A 20,973-nucleotide genomic window follows, 5' to 3' on the forward strand; every position below is an offset into this window, starting at 1 on the left:
GCCAGTAGCTCTGAAAGTAGCTTCTTTCTAAAATTTGTTTGTGAATATAAATTTCCATGCCATGATTGATAGTTTATTGTATATTTTGGGAGAAAGAGAACTCATTCTGGCATTGCTTTACTGCAGCTGATTGGAAAAGAGCTCTTCCCTTGGAAATAGAGCTGTTTGCAACAGATTAAGGTCTCTAACAGTTCACCTTGTTTTTTCTCCTGTTTATTGGAGATAGTCTGAACAATTCTCCCTTATCTTCTGCATGAGAAAATCACATTTAGAATCCAGAATAATGACTTATCTTGATCTTAGCACTATGCATCTGTTGATTCATCCTAAACTTTGTTTTCTTTTTGTATCTTTGTCACATCGAAGGTTCATGTTCCATTTATGTTCTACTACAAAGTCCAGGTCCTTTTTTTTTTTTGCATGTATTGCTTCCCATATTCCTATACTTGTGTCTTTGACTTCTGTAAACTTTTTTCAATGAATGACTTTGCATTTGACTCCTTGACTCTAAATCCATTTTGTTGGTTTATGCCCACTGTTCCAACATGCTAAGATCTTCTTGAAAATTGATATTGTTTCAAATGCTTGTTGTCCATCTATCTTGGGAGCCTGCAACCTTCATCTAAGCCTTTTGAAAATATGTTGAACAGTATATGACTTAGAACTAAGACCAATACTTCCAACTTAAACATTGATATAAATGTGTGTGGGTGATTGTTCTTGTTGTTGTTACAATTTTTCAGGTAATTTTGTGTCCAACTAAAGATAGCATATTTTGCTATTGATTTCTCGAAATTAAGGTACACTATGATTTGTTCTTGATACACTCATGGTGGTTCTTTCTAACCAATCTTTTCTAAAAATATACAAACTAGCTACTTAATCGTCCCTGCCAGAGCTTTGCCTGTTATCAGTGTTTTGCTGATCAGTCCATAATTGCAGTTCCTGCTTTTGTTCTCTTCTGCCTCCCCCTCATTTTTTTAAAGACACAATTTGTCCTTCTCCATTCTTCTGGCACAATGCCTGCCTTCTGTGATCTTTCAATTATAGAAGCAACAGAAAAGGCTCATTTACCTCTGTCAGAAAGAGATGACATCTCAACCTCTTTAAACATTCTTAGGTGTAACTGGTCTGATCTTGGCAACTTAAAATTGTTCATGATAGCCAGGTAGCTTATTTTCTCTTTACTTACTTACTCCTTGTGTCAGTTGTTCTGCTTAGATCCATTTGAACTCAGTTCTCTGCGAAGAAGACTGAAGCAAAGTATTAGCTGAGGAACTCTACTTTCTCCCTGTTCCTTTGCTGTCCTACCATATTCTCCAAACATCAGGCCCAACCTTGCCTGTTTCTTCTTACTTCTATGGACAGAGGTAAATGAGCCTTTTTTGTTGCTTTTATCTTCTCTGGCAAGCCCAAATTCCCAAAATTCTTTTGGGCATTCTACTCATGTTAGTTACATGCTGGTATACTTCTTGATGATTGTAATCATTCATCTTTCGTTTCCTATACATGTCCCATTTAACTCTTAACTCGATTAAAATCCCTAAACACCCACAATGTTTAAGTTTTTCTTCTCATTGGAATGATGTGCTTCTGTATCTTATTTTAAGATCAGACATGTCAGCCCATGGGCCAAATGCGGCCCTGGACAGCTAATAATGTGGCCCCACAGAATCATAAACCTTTAACGTTATTCTGTGATTTATATAGGTTAACTATATTATATATTTATATGCAGCTGAAAACAATTTCTCTTCACTCAGTGAGGCCCAGGTAAGCCAAAAGTTTGGACACCTGTGTTTGAGAACATTTCCTAGTCCTTTGGATTCCTTTATATTGAGGATTTCTCTAGTTGAGAATCTTCCTAGTAATTTATTGATTGATTTATTGAAATCAATTCTCCTGAAATGTGATGTAGAGTAAAAATATGCCCCAGCTGTTCTTCCTGTAGTATCTACTTCTTCCAAAATTGTGCATTAATTCTATTTCTTCAAATTGTTCTTCTCTATAATTCGATCATATTTTTTTATTTTATTAAATTTAAAGGTCTATCTTGCAATTCAAGGCAGCTGTAGAAGTAAAACATCCAGTCAATAAACAGTCAAGAAACAACAGCAATAATTATTCAGTAACTTTCCCCTTTCTTGGCTCTTCTTCTCTTTGTTCACTCAGTCAGCCTAATGGTTTCATTCTGGAAATAGGTGTGCGATTCATAATAGTTATCAAATATATTCTCATTCATGTTCTCAAAATAAATGCTAAATCAGAAAGTTTCAAAAACTTTTACAAGTAGTCCTCAGTTAACAATGGTAATTGGGATGGGGAATTCCGTCATTAAGTGACATGGTCCTAAAGCATGATGTCACATAGCCGCGCTGATTTACAACAGCAGTTGTGGTTGTTAACCAAATCCCACACAGTCATTAAGTGTGATGTCTTTTGATTGCCATTTGTGAACTCCTGCCAGCTTCCCCCATTGAGTGCATGTGTGAAGTTTCATTGGAAGGAAAAATGTATTTGTGGAGCATCAACTACCGGTTGGATTATGCTTTTTAAAGGGAATGAATCTATATATCACTAGTAAGATCGCACAAAGGCCATTTTGAAGAGGACGGAATGTTTAGATCAGATAGGGGTTAACTGTAACTGTGAAGACTTACTATGAACATGTCCTATTTTCTGTGCATTTGCTTGTATATTTATACTAGTTTTATATTTTTAATATGGTCAAATGACTAAAGTTTGTGTGTATAAGTATGTGTGTATAATTTTGATTTTTTTTAAACCCTATTTTCTTTTTCATGCATTATGCTAAATAAGGATCTGGCCTGAACAGTCAAGATTTTTATTCCTGCAAAGTTCAATATATGAGAAGGACTATCCTTTGATTCATAATCTGCAATAAAATTTTAGTTTTACTCTTGATGTGTGTTTCTGATTCTATATGCTTTTTAATGACTATATCCCACCCTGTTTATGCTGGCCCATGACTGTGATAACATTTTGATTGCTTGCTTGATTGTAGTAAGATACATTTTATACATATGTATAATTTGAATTTATTTTCTAATGTCTTGTCCATTAGGAAAAGCAACAATGACCTCTTGGCATGGGATCCACTCTTTAGAAATTCTGGTGATTCATCTTCCCTGACCTCAACAATGTCTTCTTCTTCATCCGGTAACATTTTAATCAATGAAAAATTGAAATTATGCTTGTTTTTTTAAATAAACAATTATACTCAATGTGTGCTATGTAAAAGTATTATAAAATATACTGTTACAGTCATTCAAATCTGTACTTTTTTATGATAGCATAGTTATTTAGAAGAGTAATATAACTCTAGGAATCTTTTTATACTTTCTATAACTTCTAAGCATGTTATTCCGTCTTTTCAAAGTTGACTTTTGATAAAAGCTCTTGCACATGCCATAATGCAGGAGTGTCAAACTCGCATTGTCACGGCGTTGTCAAGTGATGTATCATGACTTTTTTCCCCTTCACTAAACAGGACGTGTGTGTGTGTCCAGCACGTGACAAATCTGGCCCATGGGCTGTGAGTTTGACAGCCCTGCCATAATGCTATCAAGCACTAGTTCAGATGCACAGTAAACTTCGTGAATTGTTATTTATTTAGCATGTGCCATACATTGTCAGGGAAGGAATGGAACAACTTGACGTTGCCAGCAGGAGGGAAGAGCCAAACTGGTGGGTGGGTGGGTGGGTACAGTGCAGACCTGCGGCTGCGGGCTTCCCCATTTCACACTACCCACTGCTGCCACTGTGCTGAGTTACGAGCCATTAAGCGGTGGGCAGGGCAGATAACAAGGAAGCCATGGTGGGCAGGCACGACCCATTTTCACACCATCACTGCTGAACAGCCCAAACACCAAACTGCCCAAACACCACCATCACTGCTGAACAGCCCGCAGTAGTTGCAGGGGTATGAAAATAGAACGTGCCCAGCCTCCCTGCCACCCACCTTGCCCACTACACTGCTGAATGGTCCAAAAACCGCTGCCACCACCAAACAGCCTGGTGTGAAAATGGGAAGTTCCTGACCACCATCACTGCCACTCTGCACTTTATCCACTTGGCTCTTTCCTCCAGCAACTTGCAGCGAGTTGTCCCTGTGACAAATTGGCTGTGTTGAGTTGTCCTGCAACAACTTGGCGGTGAGTTGACAGAGGCAACTTGGTGGTGGTGAGCAAGCCACGCAGAGCTGGTCATGCTGAGTTGTCCTAGATCTGTCAGAGAAATCTACATGCTTGACACAGTGCAGTCCTGACAGCCTAAATTGCTAGTTCTTTATGTTTGACACTTATATGCCTATCTTTGGTGCACTGAAGGAATGAACTAGAATGAACTAACTTACACCAGCTGACTAGTGGCATTCAGGTTGTTGTCTCTTCCAAGCTTCTCTGCCAGTCACACCTCACCTCAGATTGTGTTGCCTCACATCTGGCCAGGTCCCATTTCTGCTTTTACTCTTTCAAATACACAAATGCAGCTAGGTTTTTCCCACCAAAGTGGTACCCAAGTATCTACTCACAATATTGTATGCTTTCAAACTCCTGGGTAGGCAAGAGCTAGGAATCAAGCAACAAGAGCTCACTCTGTCTCATGGAGCTGGGCTTGAACCACATGAGTGCAGACCATTTCTGGCCAGCAGTTCCAGTGTCATTAAGCCACTTCGGCACCACATTTCCTTAGTGTTAATTGTTAAAGATAATAGTGCAGTATTCTTTAAAGAAGTGAAAAATCACTGTATTAAAGTAATAGTTTCTACCAATTTCAACAATAAAATATTTTCTGTATTTCAAAACTCAATAATTTAACTGAGTAGTAACTATTTCTGCAATCTTATTATAATGTGATTCATTAAAACTCATTATTGATGCTTTGAATATACAATAGCTATAAACAAAATAATGGGAATTTTTCACATTTTGTAAGCTATGGATAATAATTTATAGTTATATAATTCCAGTAGTGTGATACCTATGGCTGAACTATTTTAGTTGAGCTGTTTCCTGACTTTTAAAATACTGCTAAATAAATCTTAGATTTAAATATTTTTGGAACAATTTGCTGTTATTTACTAACTAATTGTACAAATAGATTAATATTCTGTAATTGCCTTCCAGGAAGACCAACAACTCCTCTTTCAGTAGGAACATTAGTACCTCCCCCAAGACCAGCTTCTAGACCAAAGTTGACTTCAGGGAAACTCAGTGGAATTAATGAAATTGTAGGTTCATTACATCTTGACTCTAATGATCTCTGATCATAGCATTGTTAATTTAAACAATAAGTTAATGTTTTTGCATTTTGTTTGTTAGCCAAGACCATTCAGCCCTCCTTTGACCTCCAATTCCAGTCCACCCCCATCAGCTCCTTTGGCACGAGCAGAGAGTTCTTCCTCATTATCATCATCTGCTTCACTAAGTGCAACAAATACACCCACAGTTGGTAAGTTATAGTCTGCCATGATAACATTTACATCTTTTTTAGTTTCTGAAGAAACATTATTTACAAAAATTTATATGCCACCCAGTTTCATTGTCTCAAGGTGGTTTGCAACTGAATATATAATATAGCATCCAAGCAGTCACCCATTTATCCAATGCAATCGATCTCTCATAAATCAAAAACTATCACCAGTATTAAAAACAAACAAAAAGATAGGGTAAAGGTGAAGGTTCCCCTCGCACATATGTGCTAGTCATTCCCGAATCTAGGGGGCAGTGCTCATCTCTGTTTCAAAGCCGAAGAGACATCGCTGTCCAAAGACGTCTCCATGGTCATGTGGCTGGCATAACTAAACACCAAAGGCGCATGGAACACTGTTACCTTCCTACCAAAGATGGTTCCTATTTTTCTACTTGCATTTTTACGTGTTTTCGAACTGCTAGGTTGGCAGAAGCTGGGACAAGTAACATGAGATCACCCCGTTATGCGGCACTAGGGATTCAAACCGCTGAACTGCCGACCTTTAGATTGACAAGCTCAGCATCTTAGCCACTGAGCCACCGCATCCCTACTAACAAAAAGAGAGGCAATCCCTAATGCCTAAATGCCTGCTGTAACAGGCCTGCTTTTTTTTTCCAAGTTTCCGAAACAGGAATTGCAGGACCTAAAACCCAACCAGAATGATTTCAGGCAGTGCTATTTTTCTGTCTCCACCTAACTAGATCTCAATGATACATACCAAATCTGTCCATTCTATCATCACTGGATTATAAACACCCCTATTGTAGATGGACATGGCATTGTTCAGGAGCAGCTAGACACCAGAACTCTCAACAGTTCAATCACTTGCACTCACAGTAGGTGAGATTTGCATCACATATAATAGTAAAAGGTCCACATTTCTGAACTTATAAATAAAAATCCACTGAGAACCACTGCATATTGTTTCATTTCATTTCTCATTTCATTTTTACACTGTTGTGAGGGAAAAATATTTTTATAATTTCTCCCCTTATGATCTGATCTTACTTTAGTGTTGGAATTGATTCTAAGCTCTTTTTCATAATTGCACTTAATAACTCTTAACTTAGATATGACATTTAAAAATACTTTAGCATTGAGTTTCCACTGATTAGTGCAGTATTTAGAATTCTGCATCACCTTATACATAATATTTAAAAACAAAGGTCATGAATAATGTAACTGGAGTTAACAACTGCAAAGTAATATTGCTTAATTGAAGCCTATAATATTATATATTCTAGGAACTTCACGTGGTCCTAGCCCTGTCAGCCTAGGAAGTCAAGATACGTTGCCTGTTGCAATAGCCCTAACTGAATCTGTAAATGCCTACTTCAAAGGAGCAGATCCCACAAAGTTAGTAAAATAGTAATTTATTTTGAATGTCATATTTTGCATTTAAAAAGCAGATAAGGTTTCTTAGTTTTGAGCAAATGTTGAAACTTCAATACTTATTGATATATTTCAATAAATAGTAAATTGTGTCACCTTTTAAAACAACAGTTACATTTTGGGAACGCATAACTACTGCAGTATTTTCATCTCTTGCTAGACTATGTTATAGACCTTTCAAGTTTACTTTTTTAAAAATCCCTTCTTTCAACAAAACACTATCAAATGCATTTTATTTATATACTTACTGTGGATTAGACTTTAAAAAAAATGTATGTTCTATGGAACTAATCATTCCATTCCTCCAAATTCTGACCAGAACTTACCCTTGTCTTCTACAACTAAGGTATTATTTGTATGTACTTGGTTGGAATGAATGGGGTAGGCTGTCTCCACCAATGTTTTTCAAAGTTGGCAACTTTAAATTGTGGATTTCAACCAACTTGCTGGCTGGGGAATTCTGGGAGCGGAAGTCTACACATCTTAAAAGTTTCAAAATTTCAAATTTCCCCAAAGGTATGGAATGGCATTTGCATGAAATCTATTTGGAGCATTTCCAAAGATGGTAACTATGCTTTGGATGCTCAGCACTTCGTGAAAATAAGAGCAAAGTTGTTCTGGGCAGGTTTATGTGAGGAAAATTGGCTCCCCATTTTGCTTTGTCTGAATTCTACAAGATAAGGCAGGCCACTGAGCTCAGTAACTTAAAAATGGCAGCTAATACTTGTTTACAGTTTAAATGTATAAATGAGTATATGTACATTTCAAATCCAATCATATATTTTACTGTGATTCCAATAATTATAGCTGTAAAAGTAACATTTTTCTTTTTACATTTTTCTCTAGATGTATTGTGAAAATAACTGGCGATATGACAATCTCATTCCCAAGTGGGATTATTAGAGTGTTCACTAGCAATCCATCTCCTGCTGTGCTTTGCTTTAGGGTAAAAAACACAAGCAAACTAGAGCAGATTCTTCCAAATGTGCAACTCGTGTACAGGTTTTGTATCTTTTATTTATTATAAAGCCATATTTTTTATTATCGTTTTATGATTTCATTCTACTTGACTTGCAAAGTATGCTTCTTTCATAAATACCCTTATATTTCTTGCATTTAAGTTTTATAATTTAATAAAAATTCATTTTATGATTGTGACTAATTAAAATTAATTTAGTTTTATAGAGGTACCGTATATACTCGAATATAAGCCGATCCGAGTATAAGCCGAGGTCCCCAATTTTACCCCAAAAAACTGGGGTAAACTGGGGACTCGAGTATAAGCCGAGGGAGGGAAATGAGGCAGCTACCGGTCAGGAAAGCCTCCTCCCTCAGCCGAGAAGGCTGGCGGCCCCCGCCCGCCCTCTCACTGCACCGCAGGGCTTCCCGCGCTAATGCAAAAGCCCGCCAAGTTTGCACCATCCGTATAATGTGAAAAAGAAGAAAAAAACACTGAGATAAGTCAGATATACTCGAGTATAAGCCGAGGGGACGTTTTTCAGCACAAAAAACATGCTGGAAAAACTCGGCTTATACTCGAGTATATACGGTATTTCATTTCAGAAAACTCTTCTAAATAATATTAATCCAGCCTATGCTATGCTAAACTATGTTATGTTACATTATTTTATGTTATGTTACGTTATGTTACATTATGCTATTATACTTATTACTGTTGAACTTGAAATACTTCTAGAGAGGATTACAGAATAAATTGAACATTTACATCTATAAACTTTTTTCAGATAATTCAGGTTATTGGCAAGGCAGAAGAGAATAATGTTCATCACCTAAATTTTAGTGTGGTTGAAGCAACTCCATATAAGTGTTACCTATCAGGACACCTGGCATCAATTGACAAAGAGAGACATAAATTGGGTGGAACTTTGTTTTAAAATTGCCAGTCATCATAACCATATGGTGTACTATTAACATATTTTTGTGTGAGAAACATGTTTTTTTTAACTAAACTTATTTTGCAACAAAAACAAGAATATTGTACTTTTTCCCCCAGTGTATCTCTTAGATTTTGGACTAAAGAAGTTTTTGTTCTGGAAGTTGCAGTGATCAAAGTTTTTTCTTTTAAAAATTAGTTTTTTTATTTTTTTAAATTTTATTCCTGATAAATATTTTCAGTTATAATTCTTTTTCCTTGGCCTACAGAAATTGCTTTTCCCTATGTGCAGTTTTATTTTGGTTTTAAATTAAGGCATCTTCATTAAGTTCCTGAAATGTGAAATGCCTAGATGTCCTTATGCAAAGAGACAGACATCCTAAATTAGGCAAAATAATTACAGTTAGAGGTTTTTTTAAGCATAACAGATCCTTGTTAAACCATAATACTGATCCAGCTAAAAGAAAGACAAATGTGATAATGTTGATGCCAAAGTAATATATGTTGCAATAAAGCAATAATCTCAAGGTAGGCATCATTGAAGTCTAGAGTTTCCAAAATAAAGGAAAGGGGCAGAAGAGCAACCATGTGAAATTTCAGTCCTGGCAAAATAATTTAGTCTCCAATTAGACAAAAGACCCTCATCCTCCTCTGATGCTGTAAAATAACAGGAAAACCTCCTTTTCATGGGAATGTGCTTTTTCATTTCTGAATCAAAGCTGCCTGAGAAAAATCAGCAGACACGAAATAACAACAGAACTTAACTCAGAATCAAATAATGATAAGACCTATAGTCTTCTGAATGTTCAGCTATTTGTATCTCTGCTTCGAGAATAGAAATGCTCAGTAAGGCATACATTACTCTTTCTTGTTGTCAAGGAGATAAAAGAGAAAGACATTGTTTCTGAATTATTTGTGGAAATAGCTCTGGAAAAATAATATACAATCTGAATTGTGACCTGAAATGCAACTTGCAGAAGTAAATGCAGAATAAGATTGTACATCTTTTTTTAAAAATCATGCCAGAAATACGGTATGTGGTTCCACAGGACTGAGTTTCTATAAGGAAGTATAAGGTACCGGAACAGACTTGTAAGTGGATCACAAGCTTCCTAACAAACAGGAAGCAGCAGGTGAAGCTAAGCAAGATCACATCAAATACCTGTACAATTAGCACAGGGGCCCCCCCAAGGCTGTGTGCTCTCCCCACTTCTCTCTGTATACCAATGACTGCATCTCCAATGATCCATCTGTTAAGCTACTGAAGTTCGCAGATGACACAACAGTGATTGGTCTCATTCGAGACAATGACGAATCCGCATATAGACGAGAGGTCGAACGACTAGCCTTGTGGTGCAACCAAAACAATCTGGAACTGAACACACTCAAAACCGTAGAAATGGTGGTAGACTTTAGGAGAAACCCTTCCATACTTCCACCTCTCACAATACTTGACAACACAGTATCAACAGTAGAAACTTTCAAATTTCTAAGTTCTATCATATCACAAGATCTCAAATGGACAGCTAACATCAAAAACATCATTTATTTATTTATTTATTTATTTATTTATTTATTTATTTATTTATTTATTTATTTATTCAAATTTATATACCGCCCTATCTCCCGAAGGACTCAGGGCGGTGTACAGGCATTTAAAAAACATATAAATACAATATAAAACAATTAAAAAACTGATTCTAAGAAGCCCGTAAATTTACAATTAAAATATCAAATAAAACCCAATTTAAAACCAATAATTTAAAATCTAGCTCAGCCCTGCACAATTAAATAAATACGTTTTAAGCCCGCGGCGGAAGGTCCGGAGGTCCGAGAGCTGACGAAGTCCGGGGGGTAGTTCATTCCAGAGGGTGGGGGCCCCCACAGAAATAAATATAATTTATTTCCATTTTCCAACATCATATTTATGTACAATCTGTTATCCATCATTAATCATTAATTTTTATTTATTGCTGATTCGGGCCTGCCCGACTGCCACTTCCTTTCTTCACAACCTCTACTACTTTCCCCTCCTTCATCCCCTTCACTTTACTACTTCCTCTCCTCCTTCTCCACTCCTCCCTTCTCTCACCCTTTCTAACCTTCTTATTCCCCTCCTCCTTCTCAACTCTTTCCTACCTACTTTCTTCCCTCCTTCTACTCCTCTCTCCCTTTTGTTTCTGAAATGGCAGTTGGGTAGCCCCAATATCATTTCAAATTTTAATTTCATATCTTCAAACATTACTGTACATTAATAACCAATCCATATATCATTTCCTCCCCCCTCCTCCCCCCACCCACCCCCGGACTTCCCAGAGCAAATACCGGGTATTATGACCAACAATCACAAGCTAAAATATGCAAAATATACATAAACTCCCACCCCTCTCTAAAACTTTAAATCCCCTCACAATAAAAATAAAAAGATAAGAAAGAATAAGAAAAAAGAAAAAAGAAAAGGAACAATACCAATACAATCTTCCCTTCACATATTACTTCTTCTTACAGTCCATTTTTAAAATTAGTCCATCTTCTCAAATTCAAATTTTCTCCACTTGTATATTCCTTCAAATTTTATAAGTCCATTTCTTAAATTACAGTCCATCTTCTCGAGCTCAAATTTTCATCACTTATATATTTCTTCAATTGTCATAACATTTTATGTCCAATCTTCCAATAGTACTCCATCAGTCAAATATCATTACGAATAAAGTCTCTCAGATACAATATTTCCAACTTAACTTCATAACTTTTGCTGTCTATAAACTTATATCCAAAGCGTATCAATTAAAACGAATAATCATTTAAGTTAAATCCACAATATAACCATAAACAATTAACATCATTACATCCACAACATTATCTAAATTCATAAATTTTACTTTCCATCCTTCACAATTAAATAGTATCATCCCATAGGTTTATACCTTACAAATAACAAAAATCCTATAATTTATATCCTAAACAAATCAATTCTAGAAATTAACCATAATCATCATATTCACATCTTAAACATTCCTCCCCTCTCCTATTCTATTTTCCATCATCTCCAAACCAGTTAACTTAGCATCTAACAACAAAGGATTCCCACTCTTTAAAACATTAATATAGAAATGTCTTGCTTTCATAACTGTACTAAGAAAATACTTTCTACCTCTAAAATTCACTGACAAACCCATTGGAACTTCCCATCTAAAATATATCTGATGTTTCTTAAACTCATCCACTAAAAAAGCAAATTCTCTTCTCTTTCTTAACATTTTAGGAGGAATTTCCTTCATCATTTTTATATCTTGTCCCAATATTTGAAATTTATTTTTATAAAAGGCTTGCAAGATTTCATACCTAACCTTTTTAGTTGTAAAATAAATAACCACATCCCTCGGTAATCTATTTTGTCTTGCCCACCAAGAATTAACATGATAAATTCTTTCAATATTAATCTCAAAGTCTTCTTGCTCCACACCCTTTATCTGAGCAAAAGCTTGCGTAAAAATCTCTTTTAAATTTTCCTTCCTACTTTCCTTCAACCCCCTCACTCTTATGGCATATTCCATTAATCTATATTGTAATATTACTCTTTCTTCATCTGCCCTATCTACCTTTGCCTGTATATCTTCCATCTTATTATCTAAGTTCCAATTGTTTTGATTCTTTTGAATTTCCTCTATTTTTCCTTTGCAACTCTAAATTAACTTTATTAAGTTTTTCCAAACTATCCTCCATCTGAATACAAGACCTTAATATTTGCGAAATTGCATCCTTTACCATTTTCATTTCCCTCTTCTGCTCTTCCACCACTTCCTTAAAATCCAACATCTCTTTCTCTATTTCATCAAATTTTTGATCTATTTCTGAAAAACGAGTCTCCAGAAACTCCTGTAAAAAAATTCTTAATTCTTCTTTGATGTCTTCTTTTAATTTTCGTATCTGAACTGAAGAAATTTCAAAGTTTTTAGTGGCTTTTGGTACTATTTGCTTAAAAGCCATTTTTTAAAATATATAACCTACCCAGTAACAGAGGACAAAAAGGGGTTAAAAAGGAAAGATTCAAAAAACTTTTCTTCTAAATCACTATAATCCCAAAGAAGAAGAAAAAATATAAATCATAAAGTTCTCATTTCTTCCATTTAGTCAGTATCTTCTTGTATATCTCCTAGTTCCACATTAGCTGTTAATAAGCATTTCCTTAACTTTCGTTTCCAATATACAAATCGCCATTTGCTTGCATTCCACAAAACACCATTTGCTTTCTTCTCTCCTATCTTCGCAAGAAATGTATCCTCTATTAGGGGCTTGCAGGCTTCTTGCAAACAAATGCTAGAACTCCAGTTTCTGCTCTGTCCGCGTTACAATCCATCACAAATCCATTTCTGCCGCGGAGATTGGACGCTATGTTTTTTTTCTGCCAAAAGGCAGATGCTCTCCGAGTCTGGAGCTTCTTTCAAGCTTTAGAAGGAGCACTCCCCTCAAGCCTCCAGAAACTTTTCTGGGGCTTCTCCGGGTGGCTCAACTTCAGCCCGAATGCTCATCTCTCCCTCTTTGCCTGAGGGGGAGATTTTCAAACTGCCGGACAGCTGATTTGCGCTGTCCTGGCAGCTCTACAGACTATGGGGTTAGCGGTCTAAAAAAGACCGCCATCAACGAAGCGGAGCCAAAGCGGAAGCCCGTGCAGATTTCTTCATAAAGACTTCTAAAGATTGATTTTGCTCAGCACTGTAAAAAATTTTCAAAATTGTAAATTATTTCTGCAAACTGGATCCTGTCATTTTATCTTGAACGTCTCTATTTATTTTAACATTATTTCAAAATCTGTGGGATATTTTTCCTCAGATTTTCTAAGCTAGGTAATTGAAGTTTTTATATTTATACAGTCAGTCATTCTAAAAGGCTAGAAATCAGACCTAGAACTTTTAAAGCAACTCTGTATGGCCTTTTGCTTTCTAGCTGCTTTCAATTTTGGATCAGAAGTAAACTTAGCTTTCAGATGTTCTTTAAATTCATCTTTGAGAAACTGTTCTCGGAGAAAGAAGAGATTGATACTTGCTTTCTTTGTCTTTTTTGGACACACATAACAGTAATTTAACAAAGACATTTTCTACTTATTAATTAAACATTTGGAGAAAACTTCAGAAATCATAGAATCGGCATATCAAACCGGAAATCCTCAAGACTGAACTGATCCTTGCAATCATTTGTCTAAATCTCCTTGCAGCACTGAAACCCTTGGAACTTGTACAGCTTATATCACTGATTCCCAAATCTAAGTAAATTACCCAAAACTGAGTGAAAGTGGAGGGTTTTTTGGGTAATGACACATGAATCCATTATCCTATCAGTACAGCAACACTTAAATTGATTTAAAGTGTGTTTTACCTACATTAGTTAAAAGGAACATTTGATAAACACTTTTGGATAATGAAGGAAAAAGTTGGAGAGGCACTGGCTTAGATCATTTATCATTTCCAGCAGTTCCATTGCACAATGTCATAACTATAGACTAAAGGTTTCTTGGTGACAATCATGTCATCCCAAGTATCAGGAGATTAGATCAACACATACTTACAATCCATAGAGAAAAATGTATTATGCTAGAAATTATCTTTCTGCCCAAAGTGGTCTTGAAATTTCATGTAAATCAGTCAATTCTGCCACCATCTGTTTCCTCTTTTCTGACATTGAATAGCCTTCTAGTCTTGGACATCAGTTAACATACTAGCTCTCCATCTGGTCTGCAGTAAGGTCTCTGTCATAAATAAATTCTGCCGGTCTCTGCATTTATTGTTTTGCTTTTAATGATGGAAGATAGAAATATCTTCTGGTAACTTTTTTCAAAAGTGATTTCTAAATATATAACCTACCCAGTAACAGAGGACAAAAAGGGGTTAAAAAGGAAAGATTCAAAAAACTTTTCTTCTAAATCACTATAATCCCAAAGAAGAAGAAAAAATATAAATCATAAAGTTCTCATTTCTTCTATTTAGTCAGTATCTTCTTGTATATCTCCTAGTTCCACATTAGCTGTTAATAAGCATTTCCTTAACTTTCGTTTCCAATATACAAATCGCCATTTGCTTGCATTCCACAAAACACCATTTGCTTTCTTCTCTCCTATCTTCGCAAGAAATGTATCCTCTATTAGGGGCTTGCAGGCTTCTTGCAAACAAATGCTAGAACTCCAGTTTCTGCTCTGTCCGCGTTACAATCCATCACAAATCCATTTCTGCTGCGGAGATTGGACGCTATGTTTTTTTTCTGCCAAAAGATAGATGCCTCCAGTCTGGAGCTTTTCAGGCTTTAGAAGGAGCACTTCAAGCCTCCAGAAACTTTTCTGGGCTTCTCCGGTGGCTCAACTTCAGCCTGAATGCTCATCTCCTCTTTGCCCGAGGGAGATTTTCAAGCCGGACAGCTGATTTGCGCTGTCCTGGCAGCTCTACAGACTATGGGGTTAGCGGTCTAAAAGACCGCCATCAACGAAGCGGAGCCAAAGCGGAAGCCGTGCAGATTTCTTCATAAAGACTTAAAGATTGATTTTGCTCAGCACTGTAAAAATTTTCAAAATTGTAAATTATTTCTGCAAACTGGATCCTGTCATTTTATCTTGAACGTCTCTATTTATTTTAATATTATTTCAAAATCTGTGGGATATTTTCCTCAGATTTTCTAAGCTAGGTAATTGAAGTTTTATATTTATACAGTCAGTCATTCTAAAAGGCTAGAAATCAGACCTAGAACTTTTAAAGCAACTCTGTATGGCCTTTTGCTTTCTAGCTGCTTTCAATTTTGGATCAGAAGTAAACTTAGCTTTCAGATGTTCTTTATATTCATCTTTGAGAAACTGTTCTCAGAAAGAAGAGATTGATACTTGCTTTCTTTGTCTTTTTGGACACACATAACAGTAATTTAACAAAGACATTTTCTACTTATTAATTAAACATTTGAGAAAACTTCAGAAATCATAGAATCGGCATATCAAACCGGAAATCCTCAAGACTGAACTGATCCTTGCAATCATTTGTCTAAATCTCCTTGCAGCACTGAAACCCTTGGAACTTGTACAGCTTATATCACTGATTCCCAAATCTAAGTAAATTACCCAAAACTGAGTGAAAGTGGAGGGTTTTTTGGGTAATGACACATGAATCCATTATCCTATCAGTACAGCAACACTTAAATTGATTTAAAGTGTGTTTTACCTACATTAGTTAAAAGGAACATTTGATAAACACTTTTGGATAATGAAGGAAAAAGTTGGAGAGGCACTGGCTTAGATCATTTATCATTTCCAGCAGTTCCATTGCACAATGTCATAACTATAGACTAAAGGTTTCTTGGTGACAATCATGTCATCCCAAGTATCAGGAGATTAGATCAACACATACTTACAAATCCCATAGAGAAAAATGTATTATGCTAGAAATTATCTTTCTGCCCAAAGTGGTCTTGAAATTTCATGTAAATCAGTCAATTCTGCCACCATCTGTTTCCTCTTTTCTGACATTGAATAGCCTTCTAGTCTTGGACATCAGTTAACATACTAGCTCTCCATCTGGTCTGCAGTAAGGTCTCTGTCATAAATAAATTCTGCCGGTCTCTGCATTTATTGTTTTGCTTTTAATGATGGAAGATAGAAATATCTTCTGGTAACTTTTTTTTCAAAAGTGATTTCTAAGGCTCTTTCAACATAAAAGACAACATTGTTATCTACAGCCAGGAATCTTTTCAATCTTAGTAACACAGATGTTTAAATATATGTTTAAACAAAATTTAAATATATGTTTTCATTCCTACATTTTGTTCACAGTGATCCATCACAAAGTGATTCCAGTACAAGGGATTTTTGGATGGATATGCAAGCTGTCACAGTCTACCTCAAAAAGCTATCCGAGCAGAATCCTTCTGCTTCTTATTACAATGTAGAAGTTCTGAAGTATCAGGTAATTTTTGTATTTTGGTGTTGTGGATTTAAGATCTTAACAAGTCTAAATTGTATTGTTTGCTGGCATGAGTTACTGTATTTTTCACACTATAATACACACTCCCCCCCCACAAAAAAATGGGTGGAAATGTCTGTGCATTTTATAGAGCAAATATTATGGCAGGGGGAGGGGGGTTGGTGCAGCGGCGGCATTCGCCACCGCCGCCTGTCACCACTGCCACCACTGGCACAGAGTTGATCAGCGGTTGGATTGGCCTTCCGGAATACTGCTGATCAGCTGTTCTAGGTGGTTGGGATTGGCGGTGGCGGCAATCCCCGCCATCTAGAACAGCTAATTGGCAGTATTCCGGGAGGCCTATCCAACCAGCAGTTGGCAGCTACCACTACTTGGCAGCGAAGGCTCCAGCATTTCCCAGCGGCAGTAGCTCAGCTCAGTTGACCGGTGGTGGGCGCAATGGAGCGGAGCCCTGACAAGCCACATTTTGGGGCTGTGATAACATGCTGAAGCTGACGAGACTGTTTGTTATTTGCTGCAAGGATGCTAGCCAGATGAATACCGGATGGATGCTGGGAGGCAGAGGCAGATTTTTTTTTCTTGTTTTCATCCTCTAAAGCTAATGTTATGGTCTTATGGTCCGGTGCATCTTATAGTGCATATAATGTTATGGTCTTATGGTCCGGTGCATCTTACAGTGCGAAAAATACAGTACACCCCTCCTGCTGTGTATGTGAAAACACCATCAGATTGCTGAGTGCCTTACAGAAATAACCCTATTCAAAAATGGCATAGCGGATTAATATAAAGTCTGTATTTTAAAATTTATTTTAAAAACTGAATCAAGCTATTAACTAGCTGGTCAGCTAATCAACCAAAACCAGCATAGAAAGTTAAAAATCTTATTGAAGATTCCTATGTTTGTTGATTTTGGAGAAGAGCACCTCATTCCATGTTCTTTTTTTATGTTGCACTTCTGGGTGTAACCATCTTACTAGCCTTAGGAAGAAAGATACCAGCTGTAGGCTGAAGTAGTTAGAAGGATTCTGTCATTAGGCATAAGCAGCTGGAGGTAGGCTGATGAGCTATCCAGTACACTGATGAGTTATTATCCAAAGCTGTCATCAACACCATATATCACATCATGTCTGATATTTTGGAATATTCTGTTTGCTCACTTTACCTTCTGCTTCAGATATTCAGATTGTGGTTGGGTGCAGGTTCATTGTTACTAATCAGTAGCATGGGTTATTTTATGTTGCCAGAAGTAGCAATAATGGTTGGTTATTTCCTGAGCAAATACTTACTAACATCAAAATGCTTTAGAGTCCTCGCTCCTGCTGATTTGTACGTCAACTTTAAGGTGTTGGTTACGACCTTTAAAGCGCTCCATGGCTTAGGGCCTGGGTACTTACGGGACCGCCTGCTGTTACCACATGCCTCCCACCGACCCGTACGCTCTCACAGAGAGGGACTTCTCAGGGTGCCGTCCGCCAAACAATGTCGGCTGGCAGCCCCCAGGGGAAGGGCCTTCTCTGTGGGGGCTCCCACACTCTGGAACGAGCTTCCCCCGAGCTTACGCCAAATACCTTCGGACATTCCGTCGCGAACTGAAGACACACCTTTTTATTCATGCGGGGCTAGCTTGAATTGAATTTTAATTTTAAATTTTGTAAATTTGATTAATTTTAAATGGGGTTTTTAGTTCTTGGTATATTTTAATTTTTTCAGGCTAATTTTAAAATAAGTTTTTTAAATTGCATTTTAATTTGTACATTGTATGTTTTATCTTGCCTGTACACCGCCCTGAGTCCTTCAGGAGAAGGGCGGTATAAAAATCAAATAAATAATAATAATAATAATAGTCCTTGCAAGCAGCATACAAGGTCTTCAAAGTCCTTAAGTACCTTCATGCTACACTGCCTTCTGACCTGCAGCATACCTTAATTAGTGGTAATAATAATAATAATAATAACAACAACAACAACAACAGAGTTGGAAGGGAGAATTCATAACTTCTGTAGGCAAGTTGTTCCACTTATTAATTGTTCTAACTGTCAGGAAATTTCTCCTTAGTTCTAAGTTGCTTCTCTCCTTGATTAGTTTCCACCCATTGCTTCTTGTCCTACCTTCAGATGCTTTGGAGAATAGTTTGACTCCCTCTTCTTTATGGCAACCCCTGAGATATTGGAATACTGCTATCATGTCTCCCCTAATTCTTCTTTTCATTAAACTAGACATACCGAGTTCCTGCAACTGTTCTTCATATGTTTTAGCCTCCGGTCCCCTAATCATCTTTTTACTTGCTGATTCCTCCAAGTTCCCAACATTGACAGCTGTGGACTCAGATTTACTAATGAAACTGTCCCTTTTCTTCCTGTTACTCCTGTTACTCTTAGCCCCTGGGCTGTTAACAAAAGCGAATGGGCTGACATGGCAAAAAAAATCAGCATCATGCCGTTTCTGCTTCAGCTAGAGGGAGTGCCAACTCAGCACTAACCTTAAAATATTCCATATGTCTCAGTCTCTTGTCCCCCTATATGTAATATGTCTTTATATTCCACAGTCATGGCTTGGGAGGTTAAGATTTCCATACTGTGGAGAAGATGGATATCTCCTAAACTTCAGGGAAGAACCATAAAATGATTGAATCATAAAAGGAAGCCTGAGTTTGAAAAAAAAAGGCTAGCACATCATTGCTGTCTCATCTGTATAGAGTACTATGTAATTTGGAAGATTTTTATTCCCTAAATAAGAAATTTTTTTTCCCTAAATAAGAAAAATGAGAAGAATATTTTTTAGCTATAATATAAAAGAACGGGACAGAATCTCTCTTATCCAATCTGCACAATACACAGTTTTAAAACCACATTCAAAAGAATATTTAAAAGCTTCTGAAATAGAATATAGGGATATGGTATTGTCTGAAACAGATAGTCATCCAAATACTGATGTACAACAATAGTAAACCACTCCAATCATAGTTGCTTGATTGATCACAACACCTAATCTAAATTAGCAATAGACTCCATAATGGTTCTCCAATTTGCATTGTATATTTATTGTATTTTATGTTTATGTAACCCTAGAAAGTTCCAGCATCCCAAACCTATCCATATTACTTCATTCAATTTCAACAAATATTAGCAGGGGTGTATTTACAATAAAGAGCTGTTAGCCTGATGGTATGTTACAACCTGTGGTGAAAACAAAAGACTAATTAATTAAAAGTCATAAAATGAAGTCTAGTTATAGCACACAACTCAGCATGGATGATTTGACCCTAGCCCTAAATACACCTCAACGTGAAGCTGAATGCACAAAACAGTCCTTCAGCTGACTTCAGTGGTCATATGGCACACATTATTTTAGATATTCCGGGTCTTAAAAATAAGCAACATTTTGAACTGAGTCTGCAAATGATTAACAACTACTTAAAAAGAAAGAAAGATGTCAGATTCTCAGAGTCCAGTTAAAACTTAAGGAATTGTATTTTTCACTAGGTGAATTATTCAAAGATAGTCATAGAACCATTCACAGTAATTGTGAGTAATACTTATTGAGTAACAAGGCATCTGTGGAGATAAAAAGGATCAATTAGTAAGTACATCAGTATCAGCTGGACAAAAGCATTCTTAATCATAACTGCACTTGGAGACTTACAAAAGCAAAACAGTACAGGAATTTTTCCAGTCTATGAATCTGATCTTTAAAATGGAATGTGAGCAGCCCCCATAAAAACATCCCTTTTCATTAGATGTTTTATTAGATATTCATTAGATATTGATTAAAATTGCACCCACCTTGACATTTTGTTTTCCATTTCTACTCAATTTTTAACTAGCTATTCAGAACACTTCAAGAAAAAGCAGAACTAACATAATTCTCCCTTTCCTGGCTAGATGGGCAGGTGGGGGCATCAACAATAGTTTAAGAATACTGATGCTGAGAAGATCCAATAGGTTCAACATAATCAATAAAAGAAGAATCCATAATGGTTCTCCAATTTGCATTGTATATTTATTTATTTATTTATTTATTTATTTATTTATTTATTTATTTATTTATTTATTTATTTATTTATTTATTTATTTATTTATTTATTTATTTATTTATTTATTTATTTATTTATTTATTTATTTATTTATTTATTTATTTATTTATTTATTTATTTATTTATTTATTTATTTATTTATTTATTTATTTATTTATTTATTTATTTATTTATTTATTTATTTATTTATTTATTTATTTATTTAT

General features: G+C 36.1%; 1 protein-coding gene across 1 annotated transcript in view; it reads left to right on the top strand.

Annotated features, from left to right (window-relative positions):
• FCHO2 (FCH and mu domain containing endocytic adaptor 2) overlaps window positions 1-20,973 on the top strand; it is an 83,538-nt gene that overhangs the window by 46,156 nt on the left and 16,409 nt on the right. Inside the window, exons 16-21 of the mRNA XM_058168976.1 lie at window positions 3,086-3,180; window positions 5,148-5,251; window positions 5,343-5,472; window positions 6,738-6,849; window positions 7,732-7,887; window positions 16,584-16,716. Of these exons, the coding sequence (XP_058024959.1) occupies window positions 3,086-3,180; window positions 5,148-5,251; window positions 5,343-5,472; window positions 6,738-6,849; window positions 7,732-7,887; window positions 16,584-16,716 (730 nt within the window). The remainder of the gene's footprint in view (window positions 1-3,085; window positions 3,181-5,147; window positions 5,252-5,342; window positions 5,473-6,737; window positions 6,850-7,731; window positions 7,888-16,583; window positions 16,717-20,973) is intronic.

This window comes from Ahaetulla prasina, chromosome 2 (assembly GCF_028640845.1).
Source record: "Ahaetulla prasina isolate Xishuangbanna chromosome 2, ASM2864084v1, whole genome shotgun sequence".
NCBI classification, from domain to species: Eukaryota; Metazoa; Chordata; class Lepidosauria; order Squamata; family Colubridae; genus Ahaetulla; species Ahaetulla prasina.